Below are 14389 nucleotides of genomic sequence, written 5' to 3' on the forward strand. Positions count from 1 at the left end.
TTAAGATTTCTGACCTGCAACCATTGGATCACAATATTTTAATTAGATCAAATTACTAATTAATTAATTTCCGTTAACAAAGGTAAATAATAATAATACCATCACATTCGGTGTTGTGTTTTTTTTTTATATAACGGTTGAGAATGAGTTTAATTAACATTTTAGATAGTTTATTTAACTTTTAATTTACTTGCTTTGGCAATGTAAGTATATGCTTCCCAATATAACAAAAATCTATGAAATTAATTTAAAATTTAAGCAAAAAAAAAAAGAAAAATGAATGAAACAAAATGTTCAGATATGGTGCTGGGCCAAGGAAACAGATGACCACTGCTGCTCTTTAAAAATATAATTCGTTCATTCAGACAATAGCCCAACAAACACACCAGCTGCAGAGCAAACACACTAGCTGAAAGTCTTTCCAAAAAAAGTTGACATATAAAACTAAACACCGCTGCCTGTTACTGGGGGTCAATGAAGTTAGGGAGCTGTCCACTTTCTTGGTTCTGAAATACAAAAATGCAGAATATCGTTCGATTAAGCTGTATTTTTTTATTAACTCACATTAAATAATTTAAAGGCAATACAGAACATGCTCATATTAAAAGAATATCAGCTAGCTACTGCAACATCCCCGCGTAAGCATGGTTGAAGCTAGGAACTAGAAACATCGGAACCTTCGGCGTCATTGAATTGTTTTAGAGGGCAATATTTTCATACAGTGGCCCATCTCTGCTTTTTGCTAGTAGCAACGCCTCCACTGAGGACGCTTTCGGCGGGTTCTGTTAAAATGGCTGTTGCTGCCAGTGGAAACCCAGGACAAGAACAGTCGTAGCGGGTACCAGTACAATTACAGCCGGTATCTAATATAGCTAAGATAAAGAGAACACCTCAACGTAATGGCTACCATAGATCAAAAGTCACCAAATGTCCTTCTTCAAAGTCTCTGCTGCAGGATCACTGGGAAAAGCGAAGGTATCTATATTGTAGCTATGCTAGTTAAGGTTAGCTAGCCCAGGCGCGGTTCTGTGTTGGCTACCTTGGCTAGTTAGTTAGCTGAATAGTGTTAAGGGTAGCTAAATTAATCATGGTGCTGTTAAAATAGCTTCATGCCATTGGTCCTCTGGTCATCTTTCTAAGGTAACTAGCTAAGTTCGCTACAGTACGTAGCTACCTTGGTAACTACATGTAGTGTATCATTAGCTGCACAGCTAAATACTGTAGATATCTAACTTTACTGAACGGTTGTGACAGCCCACGCATTAAGCCAAGTTAATTATCGTCAAAACTAACTGTATAGTTAGTTACCTAGCCATATAAAACATGGTAACTACTTACAATAGTCTGTATAGGCCCCAGCTAACTGTTGCTAACCAGCTAGTTAGCTTGCTTCTGCTTATCCCTTAGTTTAAGTGATGCTGTAGTACAGCAGGCTTTAGACCTAACAAGACATATGAGGCTTTACTTAACAAATGACAGTTGCATGTATCAAACTAGTTAGCCAAGCTGGAAAAGTTAGTCATAGGAGTTACATTAATGTTAGCAACTTGCTAGCTACCTTTTATAGCAAACTGTAAATAGGTTTTGGGTGTGCTGCTGTTAAAATTAACGTAACGTAGCCAGTTAGCTTACTAACGCTTGACAACTGTTGTGTATTTTATTTCTACAACGCCTTGTTCAAGTTACCAGCTGGGGATGAAAAGATAGCTTGGCCTGCCAGTCAGAATGTACTAATCAGTACAGTATTTAAATGGTAGTGACGTATCAGAACAGCAAATATTCAACGCTCAACAATATTTCAGTGCAACCAATTTTACATTTCAGCTGAAGTAGCTCACCAGTTCCAGTATGCAGTTAGAGTCATTGGGAGTAACTATGCTCCCACCATTGAGAGGGATGAGTTCCTAGTGTCTGAGAAGATCAAAAAAGAATGTGAGTGACCTTCAGACTTTTTTTCCCCACTGGACAGGTTTGCTGAATGTATCTTCCTATAATGCCTTCTGAATAGTTGAAAGGGGCATTTGCGCACTACTGCTTTTGAACTGAGTTACAAACATTAATCTGTCCTAAATGTATGCTTTTTGTATTTTATTTCCCTGTAGAACCTTTCTGTCTCTCATTAGAGGTGACAGTATTGCAGATTTTTCAATACATAAATACATTTGTCAGGAGCCTCTACAATAGTAAATCTCAATAGATTGATTTTGTGGTCAGACTACCTCTACTAATGCACATGTATCGATTGCAAATTATAGTAAAGACAAAAATAACAGCACTTAGCCCTGTGTACAAGAGAGATGTACCCCTTAATTAACTTGTTTTTGGAATCGGTCTATGTCTGTTTATTTGAGTGGATTTCGTTAGCCCAAGTTGGCTGGGTTTTAAATGGGTTTCTTCTGGTCCCAGTGCTGAAGCAGAGGAGAGAGGGTGATGCAGCCCTGTTCTCTGAGCTCCACAGGAAACTCCAGACTCAGGTCAGCCTTATGTTCTGTTAACCCTGATGCGTATTCTTATGGCTTGGAGGAATTGCGTAGGGAACCCATTGGCAATGCGTGTTGTGCTTTCCATTACCAGGGGGTTCTGAAACAAAGGTGGTCCGTCTTATACCTTTTGCTCAGTCTCTGTGAAGACCCCAGGAAACCATCCAGAGTGGGTATACCTATCATTATAAATACTGACCATAACCATATACAGGAATAGGAAACATTACAGTCCTACAGGCTACATCATCGTAAACAGTTATTCCACTGCAGCCATGTTAGCACCTTTAGCATTGAATGTCGTATGTAATGCTGGCTTTGCTATTCGGGAACATTTGATTATTGAATTGATTCGTTGATGGTGTCATGTGCCGTTGCTAGGTGGGCAACTACGGGGCACTCTTTGCCCAGGCCTTGCCCCGGGACGCCCACTCCACCCCGTTCTACTGCACTCGGCCCCAGAGCCTGCCTCTCAGCTACCCCGAGCGCTTGGGGCCCGGGGCCGCTCAGATCTCCACCAGCATGGGCACCAGTGGCATCAGCAGCCTGGGAGTGTACTCACTGAACGGGCCCACGCCCACACCTCAGTCCCTGCTGGCCGGGTAAGACCATTTGACGAGACTCTGGTGATGTTCTTTAGAACCTGAAGGGATCTTAAATCAGGAGAACCCCTTTGGGGGGGGGAAACATTCTTTGCACCCATCTATTTCAGCAGGACATTTTCATTCCATTGTGAGCATCAATTATGAATGTCTTTCTCCACAAACCCACCAGCACTTATGTATTATTAGTCTGGCTATTCTCTTCTGTTGCCGGTAAGTAGGCCTATTTCAGTAGTGGGAGGTTACATCATTAACACTATAAAAGTCATTTGGAGCCGAGGCTTTGCTTCAGTGTCAAGACTCTGAAGCCATTCTCTGTGGTTTACAACAGAGAGGCGAGAGCCCCTCATTACCAGGCTATTAGCACTGTCCCCAGGCGTTAGTAATGGGCCTACAGGACAGTTGGAATTGCGAGAACAAGTGTAGGGGAAGATGTTGGGATGTCGACGCGGACGGAACACATCTGAACTTACATATGTGTTGGTCTGCATGTATTTCTTGTTAGAACCAGAGGTTCTTACTCAAAAAGTGATTCCGTGTAAATATATAAAAAAAAATATTTAGCCAGGTAAGCACGTTGAGAACAGTTTCTCATTTAAGAAACATTTAGCATAGTGAACACTTTGACAGTCCTCACATAATAAAAAAATAAATAAAAATAATAATAATTGTTATTTAGACCTGAGTTTAACATTAGGGTTATACTTAGTTTTAGGGTTACAATTGGGGTTAGTGGTTAAGGTTAGGATTAGGGTTTTTCGGGTTATGTTAGGGTCTGTTTCAGGTTTTGGTATTACAAGGAAAAAAATATTGTCCTTGCAAATATAGTAAAAGGAGTGGATGTGTTTTGTCCAGGCACCAACCCCAGTCAGCAGGGCAGCAGCTGGGCTCTCGGCTTGCGTGGGCTCTCCCCACCACTCCCAACGCCTCAACCCTGGCACCTACCTCACGGGCCCCTCTGGGCCCCCCAGCCCTGTCCAACCGAGCCCCCAGACCTCGTCGTGATGGGGACCCCACCTGTGAGTTGTCTTGTGTATGAAACCTCGTTTGGAAATGCTTGACAATTATTGTTCATCTTGTAAGTATGCTATTGAGCTATTCTCTGTCTGTAATATGGTTTCAGTAAAAGTAGGGAAACATTTTTAAAAACATGAATGTATTATACAATTTTTTTTATTGTATTGATCCTGGGAATTTCCATCTGCATTGCTTTAAGAATGTTTGTTTTTATAATGTTATAGAATAAACAGAAATCAATCGATTGTTTGGCAGGGTGTGTGTACTGGCAGGTTGCTCTCCACACACTTAACACTCAATATTAAACAGATTATTTCTGAGGGAAATGTCTGCAATGACATGTTTATGTTCTGCAATGAACATTACCCTCCGATAATACCGTAATTTCCTCCACATCTAGTGCTCCCCTGGTATTTAAGATCTAATTTGCTGTGCTGATCGGGTTTGGGTTCACGAAAAAACATGGAATGGAGAAAGAACTTTAATGCCCCTGACAATACATTTTAGTGCTTTTTATGAATTCATCTTTTTTTGGTCTCCAGCCGAGGTTGGCGAGGGGGCGCTGGTCAGAGACATCCTGTATGTTTTCCAGGGAATTGATGGCAAGTTCATTAAGATGAGCAACACTGAGAACTGCTACAAGATCGACTCCAAGGTGACTTCAGCACTCACTCGTACATGACCAGGGTCCATGCCTTGGTAGCTATTTGTGCCACTTCATGCAGGAAATGTTTCCCTGACAAATGCAAAAACAGAGAACCGACTATATAAGCAGTTTGACCTTAACTACCTTTTTTACAAGGTTATTTGTGAGAATTGGTCGACAGTGTATTTAAATAGTGCTGTACCTCCATCTGTTTTTGCCAGGGCCTTTATTGACTGACTCCTCTGTTTTGGCTGCTGCGAAACTCCTGACCGAGTGGCAGCGTTTCAAACTCGGCTGTAGTGCTCCTGACATCGAGGCTGATCTATTGCAAGAGAAAAAAAAAAGATCTACAGATCAATAGTTGGCTATTTGGCCTGGCATCCCTTTTTAAACGGGGATAAATAGGATGTGGCTTTCTTTCTCATATTTCTACAAATGACGGTTGTCTCTCTGTTTTAGCGACGTGTCTCCTCAATGTAAAGTGTATAGCTGTCTGTGCACTAGTCTGGGAACAACACTCACTCCAAATGTTGCCGTCAAAGGCGATTCCTTAGGCTTTCTCGAAATAAATCTAGGACTGTTTCTGGAATTATAAATTCCAGATAAATGTAACATTATTGCAGACAAGTTGGTTCGTTTATTATTCCATCTAAAGGCCTGGTCAGCACAGACCGACCGCTTACAGTTTAGGCTCCAGGCTTCTTGCCAAAAGACTTCAAGCTTTCACAACCATGTCTGCCGTTCTGACTACCTGTTTAAAAGGCTCATTGAATTCTTAACAACCCGGCGTGTAAGTGATGAAACGAGAATTTAAAGGCTCTTCCGATTTAGCTTTGGCTTTTATAATAGGTGTTTCTAAAATGAAGGACAGAGATGTAATTCAAGGTACATCAGCAGTTGTAACCCACCCCACCCCCCGTCTTCATATGACCCATTCAGTGTCAGTGTGCCTGTGTGCATAGGTCATACCGTATGATATGTCCTTGTTTGCCCCCCCCCCCAGGTGGCAGTCTGTAAGTCTCTGAGGGACACCAGCAGCCGATTGGCCGAGCTGGGCTGGCTGCACAACAAGATCAGGAAGTACACAGACTCGCGCAGCCTGGACCGTGCCTTCGGACTGGTGGGACAGAGCTTCTGTGCCTCGCTGCATCAGGAGCTCAAGGAGTACTACAGACTACTGTCGGTGCTGCACTCGCAGGTAACAGACACACGTTCAGCCCGCTGCACCAGCTCCCCCGAGGGAATATTCCGGGTTCTTCAAGCTATACGGCCTGTGTTCTTGTTTCAGCTGCAGGTGGAGGAGGATCAGGGGGTGAATCTGGGAGTGGAGAGCAGCCTGACCTTAAGGCGCCTACTGGTCTGGACCTACGACCCCAAGGTCCGCCTCAAAACCCTGGCCGCGCTCGTCGACTTCTGCCAAGGTCTGTCTGGCGGTCTCCCCGGGTAGGGACGGGGGATGTTTAGGTGTCCTGGTCCGGTTGAGTGACTGTGCGCGTGCGTGCGCGTGTGTGTGCAGGGAGGAAGGGAGGTGAGTTGGCATCAGCAGTCCATGCTTATGGGAAGACTGGAGACCCTCAGATGAGAGCTCTGGTGCAGCACATCCTCAGCCTGGTGTCCCACCCCATCCTCAACTTCCTGTACCGCTGGATCTACGACGGAGAGCTGGAGGACACCTACCATGAGGTCACACACACACACACACCCCCGTACAATAGATTATAACACACACACTCGCGCCATACAGTATAACACATTTATTAGATTCTCCGAGTCCAGCCGTCGGTTCGTTCCCATTACGGAGAGGGAGGGGCTGAGGAGAGGGGGGGGGTGTTCCGAGCGCCTCCCGGATGAGGACGGATGAGAGGACAGTAATGGAGAACTGAGTGATGGTCGTCTCTCCTCTCCCCGTCTCTGTCCGGGGCCCGCATCCATCTCCCTGTCCTCTGCCGCCGCCGTACAGTGGAAGACCGTCAATCTACTGCTAATGCACAGGTCTACTGCTCAATGACCCTCTCAGGGCCCACCTGGTACTCTGTGCTGACCACGCGGGTGCCGAGACCAGCAGAGTTGTTGCCGGCCTTCAAAACGAACCACTGCGCTATTTTCAGAAGGGCCCCACTTTATTTAAGGCCAGTGTATTGACCCGGCCCGTAGCAGGGCTAAATGAAAGCAGTGGAGACATTCCTTTCCCAGCACAGGAAAATGAGGCGAGGGTTCTGCAGCTTACAGGCACTTCTGTCAAATAACCAGGAAGTTATGTTAGACCTTGAACAGTCCTCACGTCCTCTGGCTTATACGCAACGGCTGGAACTGAAAGACAAGGATGGCAGAGGATTTAACGGGCTACTTCACCCTGGGAATCTGGTTTCTCTTCATCCCTATGCATTTTGGCTTGAAGTTGTATCGCTCAAAGAAGATCATGAGCAGTTCCATTTCACTTTTTTATGATGGTAGTGGTGATGATGATGACGATGATGATGATGATGGTGATTCTTCTCCCTTGTAGTTCTTTGTGGCGTCTGACCCCACAGTGAAGACTGACAGACTTTGGCATGACAAGTACTCACTGAGGAAGTCCATGATCCCCACCTTCATCACCATGGACCAGGCCCGCAAGGTTCCCACACACTTACTGAATTATCCATTTAATCTTAACCTTAAGTCCGACTTCAACCTCAACCTAACACTAACACTTTGCCCTAAGCTTAAAGCTTAAGCCCAAAAATTGCCTTTTTCAAATTGGGGACAGAATTTTTTTTTTTTATGATTTATCACTGTTTGGTGAAACAGTCCCCTTTTATATAGTTAAGTCAGGAACACCAATAATTTTATCTTCAAATTAAAGACTGAAGTACTTTGCGTTCTGTTGTCTCTCTCTCTCTCTCTCTGTAGGTTCTTCTGATCGGAAAGTCCATTAACTTCCTACATCAGGTGTGCCATGACAGAACCTCGCCTGGGAAAATCCTCCCCGCCGCCAAGTCCGTAGATTCCCCGAAAGATGGTACGCTTTCTGCACCCTCCCCAACCACAACACCATGAAAGAGGCTTTGTCAGTGCCTAACTCGAGACAGCATTGGTGTTTGATATGTTTAAGTGTGGCTGTCAGGCCAACATACCATGGCTTAGACTGGTTCTCAGGCACAGCGCATCGCAGAGTCATCTGATCACCGACGCAGTTAGAACAATACAAATACATGTTCCGTCACAGCTGTGCTGTATGGTTTCATAAAGCACGGCTCTCAGCCAATCGTCACTCAGAGTTCGAGCCGCCCGGCTAATAGTTTGACACTTTGATATCCCTTCAGTGGGAGGAGGCCGGGTCTTCCCATTAAAGCGAGAAGCCTTCCTCATGGCCAAACGAGCGTTGTGTGTAGGAAGGAGGAGGGCAGGGGTGCATTGATCTGTTGGAGATGTTCCTCCGCCGTATCGACGCTCTGGAGTCGCTTTCCTCTCGGCCTCTGATCAATACTCTTACCCATCATTCCATAGTGTCGTCCATGAGGCCCCTGACAGCTGACGAGACGGAAGGAGATGGGTATTTTTACCTTCAACATCCTAGATTTCCCTTTATGTTGCACTACTTTAGATCAGTCTGAAGGGGCCTATAAGTAGCGCTGTAATGGGAAAAGCTTGTTGTTCAGCCTGCCGTCTCTGTCACGAGTTATAGATCCTTTCTGGAGACCGTAAAAAGTTCAGTTACAGTCACGTTTTGCCTTCCGTTCACCCCTTGAACAAACCCGATTTAATTACTGGCTACAACTGGGAGAGTGTGTACCTGAACTGACAAGGCCCCCACGCTCCACATGAACCCCCTGTTTCCCCAGCCGCGGAGCTGTTATCCGACCTGGAGGGGGCATTCCAGGGGAAGATAGACGCGGCCTACTTTGAGACGAGCAAGTACCTGCTGAACGTCCTCAACCAGAACTATCTCCTGCTAGAGCACCTGCAGGCCATGAGACGGTACCTTCTGCTGGGACAGGGGGACTTCATACGCCACCTGATGGACCTGCTCAAGTCAGTTAACCGGCGACGCACGCGCACGGACGGACGAGTACGCACGCACGGCACACTGATGTATCTTGCTTCTGTCCCCTTTAGACCAGAGCTGGCCCGCCCAGCTACCACGCTGTACCAGCACAACCTGACGGGCATCCTGGAGACGGCGGTGAGGGCCACCAACGCCCAGTACGACAACGCCGAGATCCTCAAGAGGTTGGACGTCCGCCTGCTGGAGGTACGCCGCTAGGCTTTAGGTTCTAACCCCAGCCCCGAGACGGTGTCGGCCCTCAGAGCTAAAGCCTTACTTGTCTTCTCCCCTGGGCTCCTCTAGGTGTCTCCCGGGGACACAGGCTGGGACGTCTTCAGTCTGGACTACCACGTAGAGGGGCCTATCGCAACGGTAACGACACCCCGACCACACACACACACACCCTGTCTTCTTGTCGCGTTGTCTCTGTCTCCTTCAAAATCGACAACAGTGTCTGGGTCCCAAGAGCCACATAGGGAGCGCTCCATTTGAGTCCTATAGCCCCAGGGCCAATAGGGGCCACTACTGTTTACCAAAGCCCTGTCAACCCCATTATAGTATCCAGGGGGCGGTGTTTGAGGCCCACCCTACTTACCTGTTATAGTATCCAGGGGGTGGTGTTAGAGGCCCACATTGCTTCCTTTGGGTTCATTTATTATTACATGTTGGGATTTGTGCTGATGTTTCACGGTCCACTGCAGAATCTCAGTACCTGAAGGCAAATGCCAGCTGGTTGGTGGGTTGGGCCAAACAAAACATCTCTCTGTCTCCTTTTGCTTTTCTCTCTTTCTTCTCTCTGTCTGTCGCGGGCTGTGTCAGGTGTTCACACGGGAGTGCATGAACCACTATCTGCGGGTGTTCAACTTCCTGTGGCGGGCCAAGCGCATGGAGTACATCCTCACAGACATCTGGAAGGGACAGATGTGCAACGCCAAGCTGCTCAAGAGCATGCCAGGTGAGGGCACACACACAACACTGTAGTTACCCCTCCTGGCCAGCAGAGGGAGACATGCTACAGAGCTGTTAGAGTCTACCCTGGTGACATGTCTGATGTTGTTGCAGAGCTGTCTGGCGTGCTACACCAGTGTCACATCCTGGCCTCTGAGATGGTCCACTTCATCCACCAGATGCAGTATTACATCACCTTTGAGGTCAGAGTTGGTACCTTTCATTCACTAGAGAGAACAGGGTCGAGCCATCCACTCCTTCGTTCTCTGTGGCTTTCAGCCCTTAGCCATCTCCTGCACTTCTCTCAAACTTTCTGTGCGCGTGCGCGCAGGTGCTGGAGTGTTGCTGCGACGAGCTTTGGAACAAGGTGGAGAAGGCCCAGGACCTAGATCACATCATCGCTGCCCACGAGGAGTTCCTGGACTCTGTCATCTCCCGTTGCCTACTGGACAGCAACAGCAGGGTGGGTCACGGGCGGACGCACACTGACGCACGGACACACACGCCCTTTAACAAACTCATGTCGACGTGTTCTCCTTGCCCTGTCTCCAGTCGCTGTTGAACCAGCTGAGGGCCATCTTCGACCAGATCATCGAGTTCCAGAATGCCCAGGACTCTCTGTACCGCTCCGCCCTGGAGGAGCTCACGTTGAGGCTGCAGTTTGAGGAGCGCAAGAAGCAGAAGGATGCTGAGGTATGGTGGCCAAGGCCTGAAGGGATCGCTTTGGCCGCCAGAGAGGGCGAAGTCTTTTCAAGTAGGGATGTTACCAGTTATTTGGCTAGCCACTGAAAATACATTTAACTGGTCAAGAGTATTTGTTGCTAAGTTAATTTGCATACTATAGTAGAGTAAAAGTTACAGCCGGTGTAACACATGCTTTGAAAGACCAGTCACCAGACATATATTACATATATACCTCAAGTCTCTCGATGTTGTGGGGCTGTCTTGGTTGACACGCCTGTGCAACATCGCGTGGGGGTTGGGGACAGTGCCTCTGGGATGGCAGACCGGGGTGGTGGTCCCTCTTTTTAAGAAGGGGGACCGGAGCGTGTGTTCCAACTATAGGGGGATCACACTTGTCAGCCTCCCCGGGAAAGTCTATGCCAGGGTACTGGAGAGGAGAATACGGCCGATAGTAGAACCTCGGATTCAGGAGGAACAGTGTGGTTTTCGTCCGGGCCGTGGAACACTGGACCAGCTCTATACCCTCTACGGGGTGCTGGAGGGTTCATGGGAGTTTGCCCAACCAATCCACATGTGTTTTGTGGATTTGGAGAAGGCATTCGACTGTGTCCCTCGCGGCATCCTGTGGAGAGTGCTTCGGGAATATGGGGTCCTGGGTCCTTTGCTAAGGGCTGTCAGGTCCCTGTACGACCAAAGCAGGAGCTTGGTCCGCATTGCCGCCAGTAAGTCAGACTTGTTCCCAGTGCATGTTGGACTCCGGCAGGGCTGCCCTTTGTCGCCGGTTCTGTTCGTAATTTTTTATGGACAGAATTTCTAGGCGCAGCCAGGGGCCGGAGGGTGTCAGGTTTGGGGACCACACGATTTCGTCTCTGCTCTTTGCGGATGATGTTGTCGTGTTGGCCCCTTCAAGCCAGGACCTTCAGCATGCACTGGGACGGTTTGCAGCCGAGTGTGAAGCGGTGGGGATGAGAATCCCTACCTCCAAATCCGAGGCCATGGTCCTCAGTCGGAAAAGGGTGGCTTGCCCACTTCAGGTTGGTGGAGAGTGCCTGCCTCAAGTGGAGGAGTTTAAGTATCTAGGGGTCTTGTTCACGAGTGAGGGAAGGATGGAATGGGAGATTAACAGACGGATCGGTGCAGCTTCTGCAGTAATGCGGTCGATGTATCGGTCTGTCGTGGTGAAGATTTACCGGTCAATCTACGTTCCTACTCTCACCTATGGTCATGAGCTTTGGGTCATGACCGAAAGGACAAGATCCCGGATACAGGCGGCCGAAATGAGTTTTCTCCGCAGGGTGGCTGGGTGATCCCTTAGGGGGAGAAGCTCAGAGTAGAGCCGCTGCTCCTCCACATCAAGAGGGGTCAGCTGAGATGGCTTGGGCATCTGTTTCAGATGCCTCTGGAACACCTTCCGGAGGAGACCCCGGGGAAGACCTAGCTGGAGGGACTATGTCTCCCGGCTGGCCTGGGAACGCCTCGGTGTCCCCCCGGAAGAGCTGGAGGAAGTTTTTAGGGAGAGTGAAGTCTGGGCATCCCTGCTTAGACTGCTGCCCCCGCGACCCGGCCCCGGATAAGCGGAAGAAAAGGATGATGATGAGATTATAGATTTTTGATGGCTTGTACAGTATTTCCCAACTCTTAATTGCGTCACGGCTCTCATTTCTGCTCTGGTGTACCTAGGCAATGTTTCAGTTTTTCTTTCATGGTGGGCAAGCCTTCAGTATATCACCCACCACTGTGCAGTGAGCTGGAGGCAGTAGGCTACGCGGTTTGAATACCTACCTAGTTGTTTGAAAGCTGAACGTTTGACTTTGTCTCTTGTTGCTTTGAGAAGGCAGTTAGTTGCTGGTGACACAACAGCGTTGTGAAGCTAGCATTTTCTCCTTTTCTATTGGATTTAATATCAACTGTCTTTCATTGTCCAGAAGCCGAAAGCACAGTCATTATCAGCCTGTGCTAGTATTAGCATGTTTTCGGATGGAATGTTCTTTCCATCACATATGGAACTGCTCTCCTCGAGTGCGCTGTTAAGAGCAGTACGTTCATGTGGGTTGATTTTTGGCAAATGTATTAAAAAAACTTTTAGGTTATTACGGCATGTGTCAGTAGAGGGGTTGATTACTCCATATTTTAACCTTTTGACAGTTAAGAAGATGCCTTGCTGTCAAATGTTTTAATTATCTCCTTAAAAAAACATCCTTGTACACATGCATATTACTTTCTGCTACTCACATCATTTTTATTTGGGTCGATTAAACTCTACAGAAATGTGCATTACGTATTTTTTTTTTCTTATTTTTCTTCTTCTTTGTAAGTGCCTCCGAGTCCAAACCCCTGTCGTCATTCTCTTTGGAACTCTGCCACAGACCGACTCGGGTTCCCTCCTAATGGCTGTGCGGTTGTTGTCCGTCTATCGATTAGACAGCAGCGCCCAGTACAAGTGTTGTAAAAACAAACCCAGCCTTCGTTCTGCCAAGTTTCTCTCTTAATAGCTTGTATCTAAGCCAGGTCCAGGCTAAGAGGTTCTGGAGTGACATGCTGTTGGTAAGCGAGGGGAAATATTGGATTTGATATCAGTCATTAGAAACTGGTTGTTCAGAGTAAATATCCTGAAGGACAGTGTAGGTCAGTTGTCCATACGGAGGATGGTGGGAATCGGATGGATCAAGCACTTCTCTAAAGGATGTTTGAGGAGTGCAGAGATGGCATTAGCAACTCTCATGCCAGTGATGCAGGTTTTTGGTTCAACAACGTTTATTCTGAACTCTGACCCCGTTCGTGTCTGTGTTTAGGGTGAGTGGGGCGTGACTGCGGAACAGGAGGCCGAGGAGAACCGGAGGATCCAGGAGTTCCAGGAGACCATACCAAAAATGCGCTCTCAGTTACGGATACTGACGCACTTCTACCAGGTTGGGGCCTCCCACTGTACTCCCCTGGCTGCTACGGGGGGGCTTCTGGAGGACATTCTTGTGGCTGTGTTGCTGTTCACTTCATCTGTGTTTTGCTTGTGCTCTCAGGGCATAGTGCAGCAGTTCCTGGTGCTGATAATGACCAGTCCAGACGAGAGTCTGCGCTTCCTCAGCTTCAGGCTGGATTTCAACGAGCACTACCGGGCCAGGGACCCGCGTCTGAGGGCCTCGCTCGGGGCCACCAGGAGCCGACGGTCCTCCAACATCTGACCTGATCTGACCGCCATGTCACACCGCGTAGGAATCAGCCTGGACAGCATTTATATGACTTTGAAGATGATAATGGGGTCAAATCGCATCACGACACCACAGAAGGGCCTGACTTAATCTGACATGATGACATCATAATAGAACCAGTCAGAACCTAAACATTACACAAGAGCCTGACAGATTATATTATTAGGGCTAAGTGTGGATGGATAAGATGATGACATTGTAAAATGGTGACTTCAGATTCCATCAGGCCTTGCATTTTAACACCCCAAGTCAAATAGGGCTAAATGGGAATCCTGTCATTCTGACATTAACAAACAACAGAGTATTTAGAAATGCTGCCTTTACCCGCAATGTAATTTGTCAGGTTACTCCCGCACAAACAAGCTTCATTTCACCGACAAACATCCACTTTTTCCAGATGTTCCCAATGTCCAATTGGGAGCTGTGCGGTTTTCAAAGTATTTTATTTTTAATGCTCTGATCCAGTTGTGCGTTCACCTTTGACCCTTTGAGGTGTCTGATTGGTTACCATCAACCTATGAATTTCATATTGTACATTTGATAATTAAAAAATGTTAATTTTGTTTTACCCTCTTGGTTTGTTTACCTGTTCTGTGAATATTATACTTTTTTTAACTTATGTTTGTTTTTCATACCAGTGTCTTAAAGTCTGAGTTGTGTTTATAACTGTTAATAAACACTGTTACAGCTGTTTATAACAATTGTATGAAGGCACAAACACAGTTGACTTCCACCTCAAAAGAGACTGAGAAATGTTAACCCTAGGGCTACATTAATGA

At 47.1% G+C, this 14389-nt stretch overlaps 1 protein-coding gene across 1 annotated transcript; it reads left to right on the top strand.

Annotated features, from left to right (window-relative positions):
• Positions 1-722: 722 nt before the first annotated feature.
• On the top strand, positions 723-14178 carry tubgcp3 (tubulin, gamma complex associated protein 3). The gene is made up of 21 exons (XM_010886306.4): positions 723-975; positions 1825-1932; positions 2407-2474; positions 2575-2649; positions 2862-3082; positions 3938-4101; positions 4642-4754; positions 5749-5943; positions 6034-6166; positions 6262-6428; positions 7252-7362; positions 7638-7746; positions 8570-8759; positions 8844-8979; positions 9076-9144; positions 9592-9727; positions 9835-9923; positions 10052-10183; positions 10273-10413; positions 13197-13313; positions 13422-14178. Exons 1-21 carry the CDS (start codon positions 900-902, stop codon positions 13581-13583), a joined length of 2712 nt encoding a protein of 903 aa, XP_010884608.1. The 5' UTR covers positions 723-899; the 3' UTR covers positions 13584-14178.
• The last annotated feature ends 211 nt before the right edge of the window (positions 14179-14389 follow it).

This window comes from Esox lucius, chromosome 22, assembly GCF_011004845.1.
Source record: "Esox lucius isolate fEsoLuc1 chromosome 22, fEsoLuc1.pri, whole genome shotgun sequence".
Lineage (NCBI taxonomy): Eukaryota > Metazoa > Chordata > Actinopteri > Esociformes > Esocidae > Esox > Esox lucius.

What these genes read in the sequence shown, in the direction of transcription:
- tubgcp3 (XM_010886306.4), top strand. Translation starts at nt 900, where the DNA reads ATGGCTACCATAGATCAAAAGTCACCAAATGTCCTTCTTCAAAGTCTC. An exon ending in ACAGGAAACTCCAGACTCAG is followed by an intron (nt 2,475 to 2,574) that starts GTCAGCCTTATG and finishes TTCCATTACCAG; the next exon opens with GGGGTTCTGAAACAAAGGTG. An exon ending in ACCCCAGGAAACCATCCAGA is followed by an intron (nt 2,650 to 2,861) that starts GTGGGTATACCT and finishes TGCCGTTGCTAG; the next exon opens with GTGGGCAACTACGGGGCACT.